This window comes from Peromyscus maniculatus, chromosome 6, assembly GCF_049852395.1.
Source record: "Peromyscus maniculatus bairdii isolate BWxNUB_F1_BW_parent chromosome 6, HU_Pman_BW_mat_3.1, whole genome shotgun sequence".
Taxonomy (NCBI): Eukaryota; Metazoa; Chordata; class Mammalia; order Rodentia; family Cricetidae; genus Peromyscus; species Peromyscus maniculatus.
Genome location: NC_134857.1, coordinates 80,663,461 through 80,687,263, shown reverse-complemented (window position 1 = coordinate 80,687,263; position 23,803 = coordinate 80,663,461). Strand labels below are relative to the sequence as shown.

Below are 23,803 nucleotides of genomic sequence, written 5' to 3'. Positions count from 1 at the left end.
GATCACCTAACTTGTTCAGGAGGTTGACAAAATGTCACCTAAGCAAAGGACGGATCAAACTTTAGGTTCAGAAGTCTACCTGTAGTAAGAAAGCAGAAGGGACTAACAGGGAAGAGAAGGGACCAGCTGGAGGGGGATGGGGTCTGGTGGAGACCTGGGAGGGCGGGGAACAAAGTGTACCACAAACAGGAATGTGTGAACTGTCATGGTGAAAACCATTCATTTGTACACTAACCAACACATAATAATATCAACGATGACCTCGGGTGACAGTATCCATGTCAAAGGCCAGGGTGTTATTGAGATTGGAGCTCTGTAGAAAGAAGGTTGGTTATTTGCTCAAGGCTTGAAACCTAATTCTCAGAAGACAAAAGCAATTATCTTCGTGGCTTTGGGACAGGCGGAGACTCCTTACACAGGACACAAACACCATGCATTTAAAAATAACATTAAACTGTAAGTCAGCCGCAGGTTGAGAGAAGGTATTTGGAACAGACACAACAGACAGAGGACTTACATCAAGGATATGTAAAGAACTTGAAGAGTTGGAACAGGCAAAAGACACGAACAGATTCTTCCCTCAAAGACCATCAGAATGGGTGATAAGCATTTGAAAAGTTGCTCAATAGCATTGATCTCCAGAGAAATAATGTTTAATTACAATGAAATACATGTCCCTGTTTTTAAGTTTAAAAGACAACACTTGGGCCAGGGAGGTGGTTCAGAGGGTAAAGCTGCTTGTGGCTGAGTTCAATCCCCAGATCCCACACGGTGGAGAGAGAGAACCAACTCCAAAGTTGTCCTATGCCCTCCACACACTCACTGTGGCATGTGCCTCTCCCTCCGACGATAAAATAGTTAAAACAATTTAAACACCTTGATACCAAAATGGTAAGTATGTGGAATCATCAGGAATCTTACAGCACTGGTTGAAACAGGTTACCCCTTTTGCTTTAAAAATGGATCTATTTTTTTTTTTTGTTCATGGTTTAAATTTTTGTTTTTAGTTTTTCTTTGGTCGTTATTTTTATTACTCAGATCACTGGCAGTATATTTAAAGCTTAACATGTGAATACTCTGTAAACCAGAAGTTCAAATCCCCAGCCTGTGTGTGACATGGATGAATGTGGCATCTATACACAGAAGAATGTTTTCAGCAACTTCACTACAGACCGTCAAAAACTCAAAGCAATCGAAGTGTCTAACACAGAGTAAATCGAGTACATAAATTGTTGGTTATTTAATGAATATGCAGTAGTGAAGAATGAGCCATTGTTACATACAACAGAGAAATCTCACAGACAGAAAAATGCTCACCCTCCATTTCAAGTTCACGCCAAGTTCTAATGCCAGTGCAACTGATACATGAAGACTAACATCTTACTATTGGTAACCCTGTGAGACACTGAGTGGCAGGGGCCATGGCTGAGCTGCAAGGTTCTGGGTGACAGTTCTGTGGGTACACACACACCCATCATTCTGCACACAATAATAGACACTGTGAGACCTGGCCGTGCTCACACCATCAACAACAAAACTGACCAAACACCCTCAATTTGTGTTCAAGAACAGGGACACCCAATCTCTGTAAGTTCTCATACTGAACTCTTATATTGTTACGGTTTCTGGGGGATTCTCCTCCCCCACCCGAGGAAGCCTGCACTTGAAAACTCCTCATAGCCTAGCAGACACTGCAGGGCACTCATGCTAGGCGGGGGTGGTAAGAGAGCAGAGGAGAACACTGATTCAGGAAGCCATCTTGCCCCCCAGTACCCAGTAGAGGATCAATCGAAGCTCAACAAGTGTTTATTAATGACCGCTTTCTGACTTACGTAGCACCTGGCATGCACTTTATTTAAAGCCGTGCATGATTAATAACTATTTTCCTAATATTGATCCCACAGTTATCCCACCCTTCTTCCCATCCTACAGATGGGAAATAGAGGTTAGGGGAGGATGGGTTAAGCTACACAGCAAGGCTAGGAGTTACCAGCAGGTCACGCCTGTAATCCCAGCGGTTGGGTGGTGCACACAGGAGGATCAGTTAAAGGTCAGCCAAGGCTACTTAAAGGCCTGTCTGGGTTCCGGAGACATTGTCTCAAAAGCCCCAAACCAAACCAAAACAAAAACAGCTCCTCTCAAGGCCTTCCAGAGAGTTACGTGGTGAAGAAGATTCCCACTCATTAGCCTTAATTCTGAAACACAGCCCATCAACCACGTGCAGGGGAATTAAGGGAAGTGGCCGGGGTGCCCTGCCGGGCAAGTGATAACCGGTCACAAAGTCCTGTGCCATTCCCGGGAGGGCAGAGCTGCTGCACCTTCGGCTTTTGTGCTGGGTTCCCAGGTCCACTAACTGCATTCAGGTGGCCCCACGGCCAGAGAATCAGCTGCCTCCTTTTCCCCAGGACCACGATCTCACCTCCAGCCAATTTGCTCGAGGAATAAGAAAGATTTCCAGGGCCCACCTAAGAGTTTTCTGACTTCACAAACACCGCGCGAGACAGGCGTGGGCTTCCTTCCACTCCCGGCTCCTGGAATCAGAAAGAAAACGCACCCGCCAGGGAGCAAGCAGGGTGGAGGTGAGAACTGTCGGGGCAAGGGAAGGCAAAGACCAGGAGTCGCAGAGAGGAGCGGAGCGGACAGAGGGAGAAGTGTCCCATCAACACCTAAGTTGGTGGCGACACAGCTCCTCTCTTATTGCGCCTGCGCAACGCTGCCTCCGGGCAACCCCGCCCCTTCGCGCCTCCGGAGGTTTACTTGTCTCTCGGCAACCATTGACCCGGGGAGCCAATCAGAGGGCGGCGTTCGCCCGGCCCCCGCCGTTAGCGCCGGGCGCAAGGATCCCGCGGGGCCGCGGCCGGCGCGCCCCGCCCTGGCTCCCCTGGGAGGCCGGCCGCGGGGCGGGGGCAGGGGCGGGGAGGCGCGGGGGAGTGGTCAGGCCGGTTAAGATCGGAGGGGGCGGCGGCGGGACCGCTCACTCGCGGCAGCTGTCTAGGGGCCGTAGTCACCGCGCCGCTCCTGCTGGGGGCTGCCCACGCCAACCACCTGCCTCTGTCGCCGCCTCTTCCAGCGCCCAGGTGAGTCCGTGCTCCCCTCCTCCTCAGGTGTGAGGATGCTGCTGAGGTCCCGCGGGGAGCCAAGCACTCACGCTCCGGGGTCCGTCCCAGCAGAGCCTGGTGGGGTGGCCCGGAGATGGAGGGGAGATACCGGCAGGTGTCAGGACCCGCACGGATCCCGCGTCCCTGGCTCAGGCTACCACCGTGAAGGAGCGCAAACTTTTCGGATACTGTGGCTGGGATTTGGCAAACTTGGGCGAGCTCCTGCTGGCCCGGAGACAGGAGAGTGGGTGGTGGTCACCTCCTGCTCTTTCCTTGCCCCTGCCAGTAGGTTGTCTGGCTCTGCGCTACGCCCCTGTGGCGCGCACACCGAGTCCGGAACCCGGGCGATTTTGAACCCCGCGGTTTCGGCGGCGTAGATGGAGACGCAGCGGTCCGGGGTTAGAGCCTGGTAGGCGAGGGGAGGGCAGCTTCCTGGGCTCGGTGCCCAGGATGGCGGCCGAGATCCTTCTTTCTTGGGGACTGTGGACATCGCGCGCGGCCAAGAAGCTGCGCGTCTCTCGGAAACTTCTCGAGAATATGGCAACTGAGAAAACCCTGGTTCCTCCCCTTTGGGGATCGAAAGTTGCCTACCGCGTGGGCTGAAAGCCATGCAGAGTTAGTTAGTGATTCTGATAGTGGTGCTGTTGGCGACTTAGAGGCGCTGCTGTCCCGTAGCGTCGCGGTCATGGGACCCCTTTAGTGCGGTCCGTGAAGAGGGTGGGAAGGACATCGGAGGGAGTTGAGGGACCTACAGTGCCAGCTGGTAGCCCTTAGACCCAAGTTCTGACTGTTGGCGAGCGGGCGGGCGGGCGACCTCAAAGTCACGGGGGGTTGGTGAGGAAATGCCTGTTTGGTTTTTCCCATGGAGAACTTCCACCTGAGCCGACTATCAGACCGGGGTGGTCTTGGTCCCTTTCTCCCCTCTCCTCCTTTAAATATGCAGAAACCCTTCTGCGGAGCCGTGACTAATTCCTAGTCTTAAGCCCCTCCCCACCCTAATTTGAGGATAAAGTGCTTACAACGAAAGACTTAATAGACTTAACAGGTTTGTAAAGAACAGCTATATATGTAACCGTTTGAACTGCGACGAGTTTGGTAGTCTGGAAGTAAGGTTAAGATGGTTAAGGTCCTCCTAAGTTAGGCTTCAAGCTGCCCCCTCTACCCTGGGAAGGAGGGTGAGGGTAGCCATTGCTGGCTACAACAACTTCCAGCGTAATTTGCTTGGCAAGGCAGTGAGTGAGCCAGAAAGCTTGCCAGGCAGCCAAGAGGGTGGTAGGAGACCTTACCAAGAATTCTACCATGCTGGAAGTCACCAGAGGTGTGATTTCCCCTCCCCCTCCCCCTCCACATTTTACCCTGTAGTTGAAGGGTGTGGGCTGGGGGCTAAAGAAGGTTACTTTCCTCTCTCTGCTGCATCTGGACCTACAGTGGCTCTTTCCTTTGCCACCCTTGTTTGTGGAGATGGAGAGCTTAGTATGTTTCCCTGATCAGGTAGCTGAAACCTTGTCTCTGGAGGGACACCTTAGTTTTGGAGCTACACAGATGTTAGGCGTTTTTTTAGAAAGAAGATTTTGACATTTTGGAATAATTGTCCCAGGATCTGTGCAGGATGTCCCTTGCTGTCATTAAAATTGTGGAGGTGGGGTGCTCAGCTTTCTCTAGACAGTCACCAAAAGAAAGACCCTTACTTCCGGTGAGTAACTTTAGTGTGTGCCCCTAGAACAAACAGGCACACTCTTTAGTGTGAGTTCCTCCCATAATACCTACCTTGTGGCTAGAGATTCAGTTTGTGAACTCTGTGGGTCAGAGTGAGTGTGGAGAGCCAAGGGCTCACTGGTCAGCTCTCTCCTGCCAGTGTAGTTACCAAGCTTTCAGCGGGACTTCCAGCCTCCCCGCCCCCCACCCCCATCCCATCTCCCAGTCAGGCACCCACTTAGCCTGCGTCCCCCACTGCTCAAGGCCAGGCAGATTATATGTGCCTTGCACTGCCCCCCAGACAGTCAGGTGGCAGCTGAGCAGTGGAGGTGATGTGAAAGTGGGCTGTTGTGTCCCGTTGTGCGATTAGCTAGGCTCAGCTGTTACAGAATTGGAAAACGGCGGCACTGAGTGTTTCCTTCCTTCCTTTCCAGCTCCATCCACTAGGTAGTCTTTGTCTTTGTCTTTCTTCTTTGCTGTGCCCTCCCAGACTCAGCCAATGAGGAAGAGGGCAGCCTGGGTTAGATTGTCTTTTTTTTTTTTTTTTTTTTTTTTCTATTACTGAGAAAAGCTGGAGGAGTGTGTGTTATAAGAGTTAAGCCGGCGTTTGGGAGTTTCTTATCTCCTTCCTGAACACACAACTCGTTCTCTCTCTCTCTCTCTCTCTCTCTCTCTCTCTCTCTCTCTCTCTCTCTCTCTCTCTCATTATTGAGGAAACTGGGAAATATGGAAAGTGCCCTCCCTCCACCATCTTGGTGTTTTGACTGTAGCTGATGAAGTTGTATTATGATGACCCCAACTCCTCCATATTTAAAGAAGTGCTCATGAGTTGAAAGCTACTTGAGACAATAGTAAAGCTGATCTCTTAATCTCTTGGACCTAAGGTTTCTCCCACTTTTTTAACCTTTTGATCAGATGCCTTCCTTGTAAGGAAGCTTTTATTTAGAATTGAAATGGTTATAGAAAGCATCTTTACATAACTCAACTTTGTAAGGGAATCCTGTGAACTGTTTCAAATTACTATTCTGTACAGCTGGCCCTTGTAGCTTGTTCTTGAAGTGCTTGCAGAACTTTTTGGAACAGAAAAAAAAAACTTAATACGAAGAAGTAATTACTGACATGAAGCAGCTCTGTGTGTAAGGATGCTTTATGGTTTCAGAGCATTTTCCACTGTGGGTCATTAAACTACGGGGTGCTTATTTCTTGGATAACAGTGGTTGAGTCAGAAAGTGCTTCCTAGGTGGTGGTTGGTGCCAGGTGCTGGGGAGGCCGAGGGAATGGTATGTGAAAGGCCTGTGGAGAGCTTTGGAGGTGAGACAAGGTAGGCTGCTTTTATGATGTACTTGAAGAACTTGTCTTTCTCTCAATTGTCTCAACCCTTCCCCGCATGTGGACCCCAGAAAAGTGGGATTTGCTGTAGAGTCCTCATCCTTGCCTAGAGAGTGTATGCTTGTTCTTGCGTGCAGACCTGCTCCTATTAAATGAATGCACCTTCTCCTGAGGGCTGCCTGCTGTTCTCCCAGAGGAGGAAACATGCTTGAAGTGGGCGTTCTCCTGCTGGATCAAGGTACCGGATGGAGCTTTTTGCATCAGAAGTGCCTGGTCTAAAAGGCTGGAAGGTTTCTGGGTCGTCTTTTCAGTGAAGCCTTAGCAGTGTAGGCTTGGAGCTGAGGAGCAAGCAGTGAGTGCAAACTGATCAACAGCTGCGGCTCCTAAGCCTGGCCAGACTCTAACCCCACCCCCTGAGCTCTTCCACCCGACGGTCCTCCCCGCCACTGCCAGGTTCTCTCAGCCCCAGCTCGCTCACTCAGCCTTTCTCTCTCTGGTTCACTCAGCTGCTGGCTCTGCTGACTCGTTCTTTTTTTTTTTTTTTTTTTTTTTGTTCCCCCGCTGTCATCACTGACCTGGTTTAGGGGACTGTAGACAGGAGCTGGATGAGAGTAACAGCAGGCGTCCCTGTCTCTGGCCAGTGCCTTGGAGCACTGGAGTAAATTCCCAGGAACTGCCCATCCCTAAGATCTCCCGACATTCCTCTGAGATAGCTATTTCCTGATGCCTTCCTTGCTGTTCCATCAGCAGGTTGGTTGTCCCTAATTGTCCTACCTTGCCTTACAAAATTCAGTTAGATATTTGGGGGAAAACTTGAACAGAACCCGTCCTCCCACTGACCTTTATTTTAATATGTCTTTGGGACCTCTGCAGGCTCTGACAGATCTTCTCTTCTCTGAGGGTTGCCTTAGCCCACGTCTCTCTGCTCCAGTGTGATATAGTTTTCATTTGCATATTTTCTTGTTTCCAAAATTTTAATACAGAACTAAAGGGCTTAAAAAAAAAAAGAAGTCCCTCATTTTCTCTACATTCAACCCCTATTTAAAAAAAAAAAAAATGATGGAAGAAAATTATGCACCGGGGCGGGGGTGGCCCACGCCTTTAATCCCAGCACTCGGGAGACAGAGCCAGGCGGATCTCTGTGAGTTCAAGGCCAGCCTGGTCTCCAAAGTGAGTTCCAGGAAAGGCACAAAGCTACACAGAGAAACCCTGTCTCGAAAAACCAAAAAAAAAAAAAAAAGAAAAAAAAGAAAAAAAAAGAAAGAAAGAAAGAAAATTATGCATGGATCATGAACCATCCCCTTATCTCATCCAGTCTCCCTTAGCTTCTGTCCATACTTGGCCTCATAGGATAAGGCCGGCTATCTTCTACCTGGCCTGGCTGCCTGCCTGTCCCTGCCCCTCCATGCACTGTGGTGGTCCTTGTCCCTGCTTGTCATAGTTAGAGTCGGGCATCAGCACTCTGCAGCTGCCTGAGGCTATCGTGTGGAATACAGTGAGGCAGAAGAAAGAGTAGGGTTGAGATGTGGGGGTGGTGGGGTGGGGGTGGGGTGGGGTGGGGTGGGGTGAGGTGAGGTGTTTGCTCTGGGCTGCTCCTCTGGGGCTCGGCACTGCTGCTGTGTCCCATTGCAGACTGTTGGAGACTTCATGCTTACTCCCGTGCCTCGTAGGCTGTCTTTCACTGGGGGGGGGGGTACCTGGGCACGGATCCTGGCACCCCCTTTACTACCCCAGGCCTCCATTTCTCCATTGTCATCCACAGCAGACAGAGTCATTGCTGTCCCATAGACACATGGGAAGAAAAGCCTGGTAAAATTCGTTCAAACAATAGATCTATTTATCTCTTTAACTCAGTATGCCAAGTAATCAGCGCAAAGACACATAAAAGAGATACTTTATATTCTTCCTTAAAATCAAGGCCCTGAAGTCTATTGTGTATTTTGTATACGCTATGCACGTCTGTTTGGACACTCTACCTTTCAAGTGCTCAAGAGCTCCATGGCTCAGGGCTGCTGTATTGGGCAGTGCAGGTCTGGACCATGTGCAAACATGCTTTCCTCTCAAATCCTGATTCTATGTGTGTGAGAAGCCATAGCGAGCCGACCAAAGCCACTGAAGAGTGTGTACAGGCTACAGTCTCTGTGTGGGCAGGGGCCTCTGTCTCCTGCCGTCTGATCACAGAGTCCTAGGAGAGTGCTTCCACGGGGGTATCCGAACAAATGAACAGCCATCACACTCTTACCGAGGCCGACTTGACACCGATCCCCAGGCTGATTCCCTCTTGTTTAAGACTCTTTCTTAAGAGAATAGCTGGAAGCATTGCAGATGAAATCTGAGATTGACAGGAGACTAGGGCTGAATTTTATTTAGCAGTTAAAATTTGCCGACAATTTGTTCTTAATGAAAACTTACCAACGATTAACATTTTGAACAAACATGCGAGAGGGATGGGCTTTTCCAGGCAAAGATGTTTGGGAGATCTCTAGGGACAGTTTGTAGGCAGCCATGCTGGTGACCTGGAGTCCTGGCTCACTCGACTCTACACTGGTAGGACATCACCTTTTAGAAAGTTGGTACAGAGCGGGGCGGTGGTGGCACACGCCTTTAATCCCAGCACTCGGGAGGAGACAGAGGCAGGCGGATCTCTGAGTTTGAGGCCAGCCTGGTCTACAGAGCGAGATCCAGGACAGGCTCTGAAGAAACCCTGTCTCCAAAACAAAACAAAACAAACAAAACAAAAGTTGGTACAGAAGTATTGTGCTGTGGTTTTGTTTCTTCACACAATGCACACCCCACAATGTATGTAAGTTTAGCATGTTTCTCTCTGCTTGTTCCTATGCCTGCTACCCAGAGGTCCGCCACCCACTAGGTTAATACCTTTAACCTGGCTGGTCGGCATGTGACGTTCTCATCAGCACTGAACCTGAGGCTAGCTCACACTTAGACATTTGTGAATGTCTTACCCAGATAAGTGCTGCCTTTGAGGGCTGAGCGTTGCTGGTCCTTCTCCTGATAAGACCCACGGGTTCTGCTACTGACTAGCAGGACTTGTAGCCACTTTTAACTAACTGAAGTCTTTGTTTTGGGGCGGCTGATGACTTTCCTAAGCTTTGAGCTGGATGGCGGTACAGCCTTTGAAATAAACCTGAGGATTGTGACTCGGTCCTCCTCTCTGGGAGCCTTGTTTTTCTCAGTCCAGTCCACCTCTAAGACAAAAAGGTCGGGCTCTATTTGGAGAGCCCTTCATGTGAGTTGAGACTGGTAATGTCTCTGATTTAGCAATGCGTGGTATAGCGTTACTCTTTCTGGTTCAGTTTGTGTAGAAGGAAGGCGCTTCATGTTGACACACCTCAGATACTTTGTGTCTCACTGCCAGCCGACAGTGTCTGCATTCTGATATTGTTAATATTTACATTTGCAGTGACTTCGGGGTAGTCTTTGAGCTCTCATTTTCGCTCCCTGGCCGTGCCTATTGGAATATCTGCCCCCAGTGTTTTGATTCTCCTCTGTGCCTCCCCAGTCCCAGCATGACGTCTTCCAGCGTTATCTCTCCACCCACACATGCTTAGGCATCCTATTTTGAAAGGTGGGGAGTAGCTTTCTGCTTGGAGTCATGTTCAGGTAGTGTCTGGACGTGACCCAGTGACTGATAACCACTGGGTGTTGTGGCATCTGTAGGGGAGTGAGAATCTGAAGATCCCCCACACTCTAGAAGCTTGGTGCACAACAAAGCAGGCCCCGCCCCCATTCTGTGCCTTGGGCCTCTGCTGTGGGAATCCGACCAAACTTTTTGCTTTGGTAGACATCAGTGTGAAATGGCTACTGATAACCCTGGGAAAACAGAAAATGTAGTAGAACGGCAAGCGAGAAAAAGCCATCTGTGATGTCTGGTGTCACACCGACTTAGAAGTGTTTTCTGGCCAGGGACAGCTATTATTGTGAGCTGAGGTACAATGGCCTATGGGCATTTGGGTGGGTTAATTGTAAATGGGACTGTATTAATGACGTGTGGGTGTGAAAACTACCTGACATGGGCACCCTAAGGAAGGGTTTGTTTTGGCTCACAGCTTTAAGGTGCAATCATCATGGCAGGGAGGGCGCAGTAGCGGCGCGGGAGGCAGCTGGTCACATTCAGCTTGCTTTCTCTCTTTATTCAGCCCCGTGGGGAGATGCTGCCAGCATCTGCGGTGGATCTTTTCCCACCTCAGTTAAACCTTCTTAGAAGGGCTCCCCCAAACATTCCCAGAGATGTGTTTCACCGACGACTCCGGATCCATCAAGTTGACAATGGCGAGTGACTGTATCACAAGGGTATCTTGGGAGAAAGTTAGTGCAGCATATACTTTATTGCCCTTAAACTAATGCTTTTTGTTTGTTTGTTTGTTTTGTTTTGTTTTTTGAGACAGGGTTTCTCTGTGTAGTTTTGTTCCTTTCCTGGAACTCACTTTGTAGACCAGGCTGGCCTTGAACTCACAGAGATTCATCTGCCTCTGCTTCCCGAGTGCTGGGATTATAGGCGTGCGCCACCACCGCCCGGCCAAACTAATGCTTTTTTTTTTTTTTTTTTTAAATCTGATCCTGTTGCTTTGGGCTATTTCATCTAGATTATTCTAGGGTTTCCCTGTACAGCCCTGGCTGTCCTGGAACAACCTTTGTAGACCAGGCTGGCCTTGAGCTCACAGAGATCGGCCTGCCTCTTCCTCCCAAGTGCTGGGATTAAAGGCGTGGACTGCCACCACCCAGCTGGATCTAATTTCTTAGAAAGTTCAAGGCTGTGAAGGAGCCTCCAGAGTATGATGCCTCCCTATTGGGAGCCCAGGCTGTGGTAAGGGACTGAAGGCCAGACTAAGGGCTTTTCCAATGCCGCCCTAGGCCCTAGATAACTCCTGGCCTTTGTAATCTCAGGAATGCAAGGAGTGGGGAAGGACATCTCTTTAGAACGCCATATCTACTTCAACCCTGGTTTTCTTCCTCACTCCTTAGCCGCTGGCTGTAGATGTCCATGGTCATTCAAAGTACACAGCTCAAGTGATGTAGCTCAGCAGCTGAGCACTCAGCTTTAGTGGACACAAATCCTGACTTTCTTAAATGTGCGCGCGCACACACACACACACACACACACACACACACACCCCCGTGCGCGTGCGCGGTCTGGCTCTATTCTCTCAGCTGAAAGACTCTCAAGCCAAATAGCATGGGTGTCTAGGAAGTGACAGATGCCTTGTCTGACGTTGGGCCCTTGTGGTCTGTTCTAGGTTGCTTCTGTTTTCAGTTATGTCCGAGGCTAGCCCGTGAGGGTCTGGTAACTATTTGCCCCCTCGGAGAAGGTCTCTTTGGCTCTGTTGCTTTATCATGGACCAACACGTCTGATCTCCTAGTCATCAAAGTACAACCTAGTAACAGTTTATTCTGTGAGTCTCTTTCCTGTGGCTACTAGAACAGCTAGTTCTTAAAGTTTTCTCCCACCCTGTAATACACCTCCGCTACCCACCTGCAAGGAATAGGAGACTTCTTTAGCCGCATTTCTGCCATGTACCGGCAATGTGTCCTTGGACAGTTTAGAATATGCATATCTGCTTGGTTTCCCAGTGTACTCCCCAGAAACAAGGAGAAATGACATTTTCTTTATAGGGATTTCAAAGACTCTTTAAATGTTTATTTAGCGTACGGTGTACATGTGGAGATGAGTGGGCGATTTGTGGGAGTCGGTTCTCTTCCACCATGCGGGTCCTAGGTCATCGGGCTTGGGGCAAGGGCCCTTTCCTGCTGAGTCATCTTCTATCCCTATACTGCTTCTGTAGAAACCAGGTGGTCAGGGTGGGGCGTCTGCCCAATGGGTAAAACTTACCCGGCGGGGAAAAGGATGTGGGGAGAACTGGAGGAGGTTGGTTTGGAAACAACAGGTGTGCAGCCCCTTTTTTTTGCAAAGTGGGACTTCCCAGACATGGTGGCCCATACGTGATTTCCAGGGTCTCTCTGAAAAGCCACCTCTAAGCCACTTTGGAGTCCTTTGGTTCTAAAGCCTGCACAAAAGCGGGCAGTCAAGGGTGACCCACTCAAGCTGGAGACAGTGCGAGGGTGAGGAGCCACGGTCAGGGTCAGCAGAAGGCAGCTTCCCCCCCCTCACCCCCCCCCTTTTCTTGGCTGGCATCAGTGAATCTTTGTTTTAGAAATGCTTGCCTGAGTAGCAGTAAGGAACACTTATCTAGTGCACTTGTGGCCCTGTGACCCGTGTTCCCTGGCGTCCCCCAACCTCCTGCCCACCAAGGCCCCTTTGGGCCTGAGGGTGGAGTCATCGGTTCCAAGAATTAGCACCGTGGCTCCAGGGATGAGTTCCTGCGCTCTTTTATGAGCCACCCTGTTTAAATTGGGGAGGCGGGAAGTTTGGCTTAGGAGGGGTTAGATGGGAAGTGATCATGGCCACGGTTTGCTTCTTAGGGTGTGTGGTGTGCTTTTATTTCCTTTGCTTTCACTCATGCCTGCCTCCCCTGTGCTGTATGGTGAATAAGGATTACGCCTGACCTCTGGTTTTCCCTCACTTGGGTCACTGAGGTGTGAGAGGCAGCGTGGGGGAGGTATGGCGAAGACTATTTTCAGTCATTTTGACCTCTGCTCAAATCCTTTCTTATTATACATGGGGGAGTAGTTAGTGTAGGAGATATCAGAAAGGACCTCCCCACCCCCCACCCCCCACCGGGGGTGTCTTTGTTCCTCAGTTCTTGCCGGTGGCTGGCTGTTAACCTGACCTGAAAGGATTTATTAGGAAGATGCACTTTTTTTTTTTTTTTTTTTTTTTTTTTTTTTTAAGATAGCATCCAGGAACAGGAACAGGGCGTTTTGCCACCAAGAGAATGTTTATAGGCGATGGTGCTTCTTTTCATTCTTAAACCTACAATAGAGTCAGAAGGAGAATGAGAATGAGTGATGGGCTCCAGGAGGGGAGCTTCAGTTCCAGATTCAGTTTCCCTGTTGCCTTCTAGACAGTCACTTCTACAACTTGCATGTTCAGTATCGCAGGCCTGGAGATCCCTTCCTCGACTTCACAGAGGCCCGTCTCTCTCCACGCAAAAACTCTGGGGGCTGGGGGGCACTTTCCATGCCTAATGTCAGGTACTGAAAAGGACTCAGTGTTAATCTTCAGACTTTCATGCCAGTGCCCTCCATGTCCTTAGTACCCTTACCCCCATCTCGGACATCTGCCTGTCCCTGCATGCCCACCTGAGCTCGTTCATGCCTCTAACAGGCTGTGCCAGAAACCTCAGTAGGCTGTGCAGCAGGAATCCAAATGCCGCCCCCCCCACTCACTCCCCTTGGGTCGCTCTGCCCTGGGCAGTGAGGTGCATCACAGCAGGTGGAGCATCTACCCTGACCTCAGGGAGCTTAGGCTAACCCTTTGGCATAGGTTATCTCCTCCATGCCTGCTGCCATCTCTGCAGACTGTTTTCTCTCAGTGTGTGTTTTCTTCTTTGCTGCGGCAGCCCAGGAATCCAGGCGTCCCTAAGATAAATAATTGTTACCAGCAATCAAACCATCAAAAAGATTAAATATTGGGGGATGGAGAGATGGCTCAGTGGTTAGGAGCACGGGCTCTTCTTCCAGAGGATATGGATTTGAGGCCCAACACCTACCCACACGGCAGCTCAAAACTACCTGTGGCTCCGGTTCCAGGGGATCTGCTGGCCTCCTTGGGCACTGTACCCATAGTGGTATGCAGACATACACGCAGGCCAAACACCTGCACACATGAAATAAAAATAATAAAAATGTACTTGAAAACAAATACTGTGAACGGAGTAGGCATTTGGCCTTCTTCCAGTCTCATAGAAGTGCCTGGATTTTCCAGCCGATGACCAGTTCTGTGCCCACCTTTGCTGGCTTCCCCTTTGTGTAACCACAATGGATCTGCTTCTCAAACATGGCTTTGAATTTACTGGACTTAAGTTCATTTTTTTTTCCCTAGCCACTATTGTGTTAATTCTGCTAACTAGAATTTGCCTTTAACTAGGGCCTCTCATGAGCTGAGCATGTTTGATTCATGTGATTCTTTTATATGGAGGTTACATAAGTGTTGATTAAAAGGCAGTTAATTAAAACTGAAACTGTTGAACTAAGGTCTGGTGTGTTATCTAAGCACCCAGGGCTGTAAATTGAGTTTATTCTTATAATATTGAATTAATATTACAATGTTGAAGTAATGTAGGAATATGTTGATATTTGAAAGCATCTGGATTTCAATAATAGTAACAAGAATCTTTATATATATATATAAATTTATTAATTTTTAATTATGTGTGTATATATGTGTCTGTGTATGGATCTGTGCATGTGAGTGCAGGAACCCTGGGAAGCCAGAAGAGAGAGTTAGATCCCCTGGAGCTTGACTCACAGATGGTTGTGAACCACTCAACATGGGTGCTAGTATCCAGACTCAGGTGTCGTCCCCCACCCCCTGCAAAAGCACTACACACTCAACCACTAACCCATCTCTCCAACTCCACCAACACCACCCCTCACTGCCAAATATCTCATTAATTTATACTTTTCTAACGAGCTAAGAATTTCATAGGTAAATTTATAGATGCATTTGTGTCAGCTCAGCTTCATCACAACTAAGTTATATGGTAAATTGGGGGAGTTAAAGATCATACTATGGATGTGACATCAGCCCATGTCCCAGAGTGTTCTTTTTATGGACTCCATTTTTTTCTCCCAAAGTTTACCTCACTATTCATGTTTATATCCAAAGAAACTGGTCTGGAAGACGCCAGCATAAGACTATTGAATTCCTGAAAATGTACATACTGTCTTTCAAAAAAAAAAAAAAAATTCTTGCAGCTGTAGCCAATCATCTGCTGTGGATATTGCTCTGTATAAATAAAATGCCGATTGGCCAGTAGCCAGGCAGGAAGTATAGGTGGGACAAGCAGAGAAGAGAATTCTGGGAACAGGAAGGCTGAGTCAGGAGACGCTGCCAGCCACAGCCATGAGTACCAACATGTAAGATGCTGGTAAGCCACGAGCCATGTGGCAAAGTATAGAGAAATGGGTTAACGCGGGACTGCCAGGGCTTGGCGGGAGCCGGAGAGGAAAAACTCCAGCTACAATCAATCATCAGCAAGAGGGCATAGCAGGAACAGCTTTGGTAGGTTTGAGGGGAGAAGTAGCTACCTTGGGAAACAGCTGAAAAAGTGTTTTGATATCGAACATTGAGTGGATGGGGTGAGATGAACAGGCCTGTTATTTTGAGTTTTTCTTTTAACACATATAACGAATGTCTTTTTATTTTTAAAGTATGTTAGGTGGAAACTTGACAAAAGGCCTTCTAGAGGGAAATCATTGTCCTCTTCCCTGCATCTCGTGCAGAGGTCGACATTTAAAGCATGGAGGGAAAGCTTCCAAACAGATTTGATTTATTTGGTGCATAGATATGGGAGTGTGAGGCAGGGAAGAGAACTGAAGAAATTAAACACCATGGAGCAAGTGAGTAGAATTCTTATAAGTGAAAGATCTTAGAATGTGGTTCGTGAGATTTTTAATTTTTTTTTTTTTTTTTTTTTTTTTTTTTTTTTTTTTTTTTTGGTTTTTCGAGACAGGGTTTCTCTGCGTAGCTTTGCGCCTTTCCTGGAGCTCACTTGGTAGCCCAGGCTGGCCTCGAACTCACAGAGATCCGCCTGGCTCTGCCTCCCGAGTGCTGGGATTAAAGGCGTGCGCCACCACCGCCTGGCGAGATTTTTAATTTTTATCAGTGAGTACTTATCAATGAGTACTTCCAAAGGGTACAAAATGCATTCTTTTCCACACCCACACCAAACTGAAGAAAGGGCACTCAATACAGACGTGTGTACTTATTTAGGCATAAAGCTTTGCATGCACAGTTTTGTACTTTTCCATTCATGAGTCATGAGCACCTATATTCTTTTTGTTTGTTTTTTGTTTTTGTTTTTCGAGACAGGCTTTCTCTGTATAGCTTTGGAGCCTGTCCTGGAACTCACTCTGTAGCCCAGGCTGGCCTCGAACTCACAGAGATCCGCCTGCCTCTGCCTCCCGAGTGCTGGGATTAAAGGTGCACACCACCACCGCCCTGCGAGAGCTTACATTCTTACACACAGAGCACACTTCTGTGCACAGCTGTATACACACGTGAAATCACAAGCGGATGTGATGTGTGCTCCCAGCTTTTTTGACTACCTCCCAATGACTGTCTCTGTGCACGCTTGGCAGCTGTACTAAAATTCAGAGGAGACTGGGTAGACATAAGTGACCACATCAAAGGATAATGGAACTTCAGTTCAGAGTCTCACCTAGTTCCTCAAAGGGCACAAGAGGTGTCTGCTGTCCCACATAGGAGCTGAGCTTTGCTGCCTGCCATGGTGGGTGAAAACCAGGCCCTGGGATTTTAGGTTGCCCACCCTCTGAGTGAGGTTGAGTGTTTTGTGTCTGAGCCACTGTTTATAATCTTTTCCTCTTCTCTTTTGAGGTCTTGCATTTATGACTTCTTACTTATTAAGGACATGAATACTTTGCCTAAAATTAGTGTTTTCTTATGTTTGCCTTCTGAATGTTTTGTACCATGTAAACAGTTTAATTTTTATTATTTGGGTTTTTCAAGACGGTTTCTCTGTGTAGCTTTGGAGTCTGTCCTGGAACTCGCTTTGGAGATCAGGCTGGCCTCGAACTCACAGAGATCCACCTGCCTCTGCCTCCCAAGTGCTGGGATTAAAAGCATGCATCACCATTGCCTGGCTGTGAACAGTTTAAATTTTGTGTAGCCAAACCTGTCTGGTTTTGTGACTGGTTTTCTGTGGTCCAAGAAGGCTTAAAGGCTTACCTGCTGTGTGTACTTGTATAGAAATTTTCTTTAGTTACTCCTAGAGTTCTTTTAGTACTGACTCAACCAACTAGATCAGTGGTTCTCAACCTGTGGGTCATGACCACTTTTGGGGGTTGAATGGCCCTTTCACAGGGGTCACCTAAGACCATCGGAAAACAGACATCTACATCATGATTCATAATAGTAGCAAAATTACAGTTATGAAGTAGCAACAAAAATAATTTTATGGTTGGGGGTCACCACAACATGAGGAACTGTATTAAACGGTTGAAGCATTAGGAGGGTTGAGGACCATTGGACTATATCTTAGTCCTTAGTCCCTGTCCTATCCAACTAGATCTTACGTTAGCAGGAGATAGGGACCCAGCTTTTAAAAATACATAATTTAAGCATTCAGATGTTTGTTTATTTTTTTCTCAGCACTATTTGTTTTTATTTATGGGTTGGGTTGTTTTTGTTGTTTGAGTCAGGGTCTCTCTGTTTAGCCCAGGCTAAACTTGAAATCCTCCTGCCTCAGCCTCTTAAGTGCTAGGAGTCTAGGCATAGCCCTTATGTGTAATTTCACTTCCTATTTTGAGATGCTTCCTTCTTCATAATAAATCTTCATGTGTATTTGATTTACATATTTAGAAAATTCTGTCCCAACAATTTGTCCTTTTGTGCTGATAATGCGGCTCCTATGTTCAGGGCTCCTTCCTCTCTCTTGACGGCTGGTCCGCCTCCTTGCCACTTTCAGAATGTTTCGGACTATTCTCTGCCCCTCCTCCCTCGAACCTTACAGATACTCAGTCTAAAACAGGGTTTAACTTTGAATCTGCTGCCAATTTAAAAGTGCATGAAAGTCTTCACACATACTTTTTACCCCAAAGGAAAGAGTTATGGCTCTTAGAGTCTCTGTGGTCCCCAGATGGCCCTTCTGTCATGTTCCAGAACAGTTCTGACTTTAGCCCTACCTAACTTTTTTTTTTTTTTAAGGCTTGAATCAAAGGCCTTTCCTACAGCTATTCTATGCTGGAACATTACTAGGGTTCTTTTTGGAGATTTTCTTAAAATTGTTCCTTGCACCTCATTTGCTGACCATATTGGGACTTCTCAGACCTGTGTCAAACGTGTGAGCCTTGGGAAGTGTAGCAGGTGGCCTGCAAGCAGGTGACAGCAAGCCTGACTGAAACTCACCTCAGACTACAGGCGGTCCAGCTTCTAGCTGTGTCTGCGAACACAGACCATAATACCTTCATGAAAACATTTGAATCTGTTGGGCACAAATCTGCTGTGTACTGATCATTAAAAAAAAAAAGAAAGAAAAAAAGAAAACAAAAACCCACTGAGTATACAGTGAGCACAGAGAAAAGAGAGACAGCTGTCCCAGACCTGGCTCGAAGGCAAATGCCAGTCCCAATAGATGTTAGGGGTGCATCCCTATCACAGGCTGTGCTGTCTGTCCATCACCAAGGCGGGTCACGCTCGGATGGTCTGAATAGCTTCGGACTTTTAAAGATTCTTTCATCTTCCCCCTGACAAATGCTCTCCAATAGCAAGCGGAGGGACACCCAACCCTAGAGCCCACGAAAACCTGCTTTGATCCTGGGGAGGCTGGCCAGTTCCAGCCGAGTGAACTGACAGGCAGACCCTGACCTTGTGTGTTACTGTGCTGGCTTGAGAGGCTCCTGTCACCCCCAGATCATTGCCATTTCCAGCCATGCTCCCCTTTCCTCCCTCTGTTGTTCCAGCAATAGCTCACCATGGCTTTGTTATCTTGTGTCCCCTCTCTGTAAGTGATCACGTCCGTGACTTTCCTTTTGGGCCCCCCAGAGGGGCAGCCTCTCTCTTGTCTGTATGTTGTATTTGCTGCCTTCCACCAGAGTTGTGTAGCCCACTCACCTTGGGTTGTAGTCTTGTACTGCCAACGATCTTTGTGATGGGGAACTGGAAAAGCTCATCCCCACACAACTAGTGGTACCCTGGCACTGTTACAGCCACAAATCCCTGGACCAGGGCAGGCTTGAAATCCATGTTGGAGCCCAAGGAGAATGCATTGATGTGCATTAAAAAGCAGCAGCTTCCAAACAATGAAACTGGCCGGGTGAATTTTGTCTGTACAGAGCTTTGCTGGGTGGAAACCATTCATGGTGAAAATGGAAGCCTTCACTAAGACCCCTTGTTTCAGCTTTTGCGTCTGTCGAGATGACATCCAATCAGCATAAGGACGCAGGCACTTCGTGTTTCTGAGATGCTAATATTTTGCTTTTATGGATTAGGATTTCCGGTACTCCATCATTTTCATCTCTTTTAAAGTGAGATATACTTCCTTGTTACTAGGTGAAAGTGTAGTAGGTACTTGGTTTGCATCCTCATGGCCCAGGGTTCAGTCCCTGGCATGCCACATGCATACACTCACATACTTATTTGGGAAACTTTGTGGTTCCGGGAGGTGAAATATGAGAACTGCTTTCTTTCCCATGTTGTATTCAGTTTGAACTTTATTCCCCTTAAGGAGCTTCAAGGAACGCCTTTTGCAGAAGGCCTTTGGCAGTTTACCTGCCCTGAGACTCTTTGCATCCTTGCTGAAGGATACACTCACTGTAAAACTTCTGGTTGACCACAGCTGTTATCTTAGAAACAACTCTGTTCTGTCCCAGATGACATAGTATTTGTTGTAGGATAGATTAGGCCCATATACGAAAAGGAAGTGGTTGTCTTCCATAGATGAGATTTTTGTCTATTTGTGGAGCAAATGGAGCAATTTTCTTTCTTTCTTTTTTTTTTTTTTTTTTTTTTGTGTGTGTGTGTGTGTGTGTGTGTGTGTGTGTGTGTTGGGGTGGGGTGGGTGTGTGGTATGGGGTGTGTGTGTGTGTTGCACTGGGTATTAGGATTTAGGTATTCCCCAGTTCATGATTTGTTAGAGAACTAAAAACAGAAATAATTTCTATATAGACCAGAGAAAATTAGTAAAGCACACAGGTTGTAGCAAGTCTTTCTCTGTCCAGCCAGCCAGCTCCCAAATAACAACAGAGACTCATTATTAATTATGAAAGCTTGGCCTTAGCTTAGGCTTGTTTTTAACTAGCTCTTACAACTTAAATTAACCCATATTTTTTATTAACCTATGTTTTACCTCCATCCCCTTCTGTGTGTCTGCTGCTCTCATGCCTACATCTGTCTCCTACTTCTTCTCTCCCTGCCCGGAAGTCCCGCCTATATCTCTTGCCTAGCTATTGGCCATTAAGCTCTTTATTAAACTAATCACAGCGACAGATCTTCACACAGTGCACAAATGTCCCACAACAGGAGGTTCTCTTTCTCTGCACCATTATCGGCTCTTTAATGTTGCTTAGGTGACATGGTTGGTCTGTCTGCTTCTCTTCACACACAGAGGCCTCCCCCACCCCTCCCCCACATGGGAGAAGCACACCACCGGCAGCAAGAGCACCCGCATAAAGCAAGGCAATGCCATCATCTGCCCTGCTGTGTGGAATGGCGCTTGTGCAATTCCGGGTGCCGTTCTTGGTGTGGGTGTGTTTTGTGTTCACAGCCATGCTGAAGAGCAGGCACTGTTGACTTCTATTTTACAGGAAGTTGATAAGTTGAAGGCCTTTGAGCTCCTCCGCTGGCTTTGCCATGCCCACGCGAATCCTAACTCTGTTTCTCACCCCTTTCCAGCTCCCCCTGGCTAGAACATCCCCCAAGATGGCAGAGGAGGGCAGCAGTACCAGGGACTGTGAGTCCCTCAGCGTGCTCAACTGGGACCAGGTTAGCCGGCTGCATGAGGTTCTGACCGAGGTCGTACCCGTCCACGGACGAGGCAACTTTCCAACCTTGGAGATAACCCTTAAGGACATCGTCCAGACTGTCCGCAGCCGGCTGGAGGAGGCAGGCATCAAGGTTCAGGACGTCCGATTGAACGGCTCTGCAGCGGGCCACGTTTTGGTCAAAGACAACGGCTTGGGTTGCAAAGATCTGGATCTCATCTTTCACGTGGCTCTTCCCACGGAGACCGAATTTCAGCTGGTGAGAGATGTGGTTCTGTGTTCCCTCCTGAACTTTCTGCCGGAGGGCGTGAATAAGCTCAAGATCAGCCCCGTCACCCTGAAGGAGGCATATGTGCAGAAGCTGGTGAAGGTCTGCACAGAGGCAGACCGCTGGAGCCTGATTTCCCTCTCCAACAAGAACGGGAGGAACGTGGAGCTCAAGTTCGTTGACTCCATCCGGCGTCAGTTTGAGTTCAGTGTGGACTCCTTCCAGATCATTCTAGACTCTTTGCTGTTTTTCTATGACTGCTCCAGTAATCCCATCTCTGAGCATTTCCACCCCACAGTGATCGGGGAGAGTGTGTACGGGGATTTTGAGGAAGCCTTTGACCATCTTCAGAACAGGCTGATCGCCACCAAGAACCCTGAAGAAATCCGAGGCGGGGGTCTTCTTAAGTACAGCAACCTTCTGGTGCGGGACTTCAGGCCTGCGGACCAGGAGGAAATCAAGACTCTAGAGCGTTACATGTGCTCCAGGTTTTTCATCGACTTCCCAGACATCCTGGAACAGCAGAGGAAGCTGGAGACCTACCTTCAAAACCACTTCGCTGAAGAAGAGAGAAGCAAGTACGACTACCTCATGATTCTTCGCAGGGTAGTGAACGAAAGCACCGTGTGCCTTATGGGGCACGAACGCAGGCAGACCCTGAACCTCATCTCTCTCCTGGCCTTGCGAGTGCTGGCAGAGCAAAACATCATCCCCAGTGCCACCAATGTCACCTGTTACTACCAGCCAGCTCCTTATGTCAGCGATGGCAACTTCAACAACTATTACATCGCCCATCCTCCAGTTACCTACAGCCAGCCTTATCCAACATGGCTGCCCTGTAACTAACCTCGAGACCCGAGGGTTTCCACAGTGGGAACCCATTTAGGGCAGGGGCTTTCAGGTAGGAGAGCCTCCTCCTAGATGTAGGTGTTTGGCTTTTAAAGGGGAACTCAGCTCTGACTCTGCTTTTCTTTGTGAACCCATTGGAATAGGTCCACAAGACTATCAGGAGCCAACCCTAAAAGGACCCATATTACAGTGCCACTCTGGAAGATGCAATAGGAAGTGTGACCTCTCTACATCTTTCTAAGATAGTCACTAACTTGTCACTTCCCAGACATTAGCACATGGGATTTGAACTCTACACAGTCTCTGAGATTGGGAGAGTTGGGCAGCATGTGAGAAGCGTTAAAGGCACTCTTCTCGACTAATAGCCTCCAGTCCTCTGCAGGCTCTCATTCAGGATTCTCAGCAGTTTCGTGAAAAGCCGTGCTGGTAGTCTCCTATTGTGTCAGTTTTAGTCAGCCCCCAAACTGGTAAACACAAGGGTGCTCTTTGTGACTGAATTTTCATTCACGGGACTGAGTTGTGTGTGTCTAGTCCCTGTAGCAGAGCTGAGAATTTCATTCATCAATAAACCAAAGCCAATAGCTGGAGACTTGAGATCTGGTTGGAAGTGGTTTATGGTAGATGCTGGGCTGTTTCAAGGAATTATGAGATATTGTGGAGAAAAAAAAATGACCTTTTCTTGAAATGTAACTTGAAAACAAAATAAAATGTGGAACATAATGTTCAAGTAGAATTGTGGTGGTGGGTGGCGATTGTCAATAGGGAACATGAATGTTTTGTTTTGTTTTCTGTAAGGAATTCTTATTGAATGACATGTTCCCCCCCCCCCCCATTGGCTCTCTGATGACTGACTCTTGTTCGCTCTTCCTGAGAGTAAGGACTATGTTGTGACCAGAGTCATGGTCATAGCTGACATGAGGTTCTTCCCATGTTTTAATTGGAAACCCATTTTTGGACATCAATCCCAGTATGACAGCTATTTTGCTGGAGTACGCTGGACCCTTCTTCTCCAATCCCTTAAAAAATAGTGATTGCATTCCCCAAATATTTTTCACAGCAGGAGAATTCAGGAATTTCAGGAGAAAAGAGTGACCAGTGAACCCACTTTTGAATTTCACTTCCAATCTCCAAGCTGCAGGGAGGTAGGGTTTAGTGTCGTCTGGCCTTGTGTGTTCTAGCTACCAGGGCACTTTGATATTACTCTGCTGTATTCGGGGAAGAGTTGAGTGAGTGAAGAATGACCTTTCTTATTCTGTAGATTTAAGCATTATGTTTATATTCTGCACTTTAGAAGGAAAACAGTGTTAATTGCTGGCCCAAAGCAAGCAGTCCACGGGGAGAGATCCAGGCGACTGTTGCCTTACCTAGTAGGTTCAGATGAGAGATTTCACCTTTTGAAACTTTCTCTGGGGTATTTTAGAATGCATCACTTTAGGATATCAAGGGGAAAGGCATTCAGTATTGCCAGCAAGCTTGATTTCTAAAGTGATTCCATCAGATCCAAGAGCTCAATTTTTACTTTGTCCAGCGACCATAAAAATCCAAAGATCCGAGTGATTGCTTTGTATTTGCTTTATTGAACTAGTTAATCTTCATGCAAAAAGGCCCAGTACAAAGTAATTGGCTGGCCTTTTTCTAGTAATGTGTTTTCAAGTTTCTTCTGGAATGTGCTACATTGGTCCCCTTAACAGCTGATTGACGTGCGTCTTCACTGGCCTCCATATTAAGTTAGGTCACCAGAAGCCACTTAGTATCACCAGTTTCTACTGCTCTGTGAATCTTAGTTATGTTTGAATTCACTGACTTTTGAGTCCTGTGAGGGGACCCGAGCTGTTTCAGTGTTGGAGGGAAGGTAAAGAAAAGGGAACCCAACTTTGAAAACCATCGGTCATCCATGACCTTAAAATGCTGCCATTGTAGTGCAGTGAGGACATGTTGGCACAGAAATAGATTTGTAGAGTCAGAGCTTTTGAAGTGGGTTGGA

At 47.7% G+C, this 23,803-nt stretch overlaps 1 protein-coding gene across 3 annotated transcripts; it reads left to right on the top strand.

Annotated features, from left to right (window-relative positions):
* The first annotated feature begins 1,552 nt into the window (after positions 1-1,552).
* Positions 1,553-22,539, top strand: Tent5c (terminal nucleotidyltransferase 5C). 3 transcript variants are annotated; one of them, XM_042279604.2, is made up of 2 exons: positions 1,553-1,587; positions 20,614-22,539. In XM_042279604.2, the coding sequence occupies exon 2, from the start codon at positions 20,641-20,643 to the stop codon at positions 21,814-21,816; it is 1,176 nt and encodes a 391-aa protein (XP_042135538.2). In that variant the 5' UTR covers positions 1,553-1,587; positions 20,614-20,640; the 3' UTR covers positions 21,817-22,539. The 3 variants fall into 3 exon arrangements, with proteins under 3 accessions (XP_042135538.2, XP_015862958.3, XP_042135537.2); XM_016007472.3 differs by lacking the exon at positions 1,553-1,587 and adding an exon at positions 2,902-3,077; XM_042279603.2 differs by lacking the exon at positions 1,553-1,587 and adding an exon at positions 9,849-10,070.
* The last annotated feature ends 1,264 nt before the right edge of the window (positions 22,540-23,803 follow it).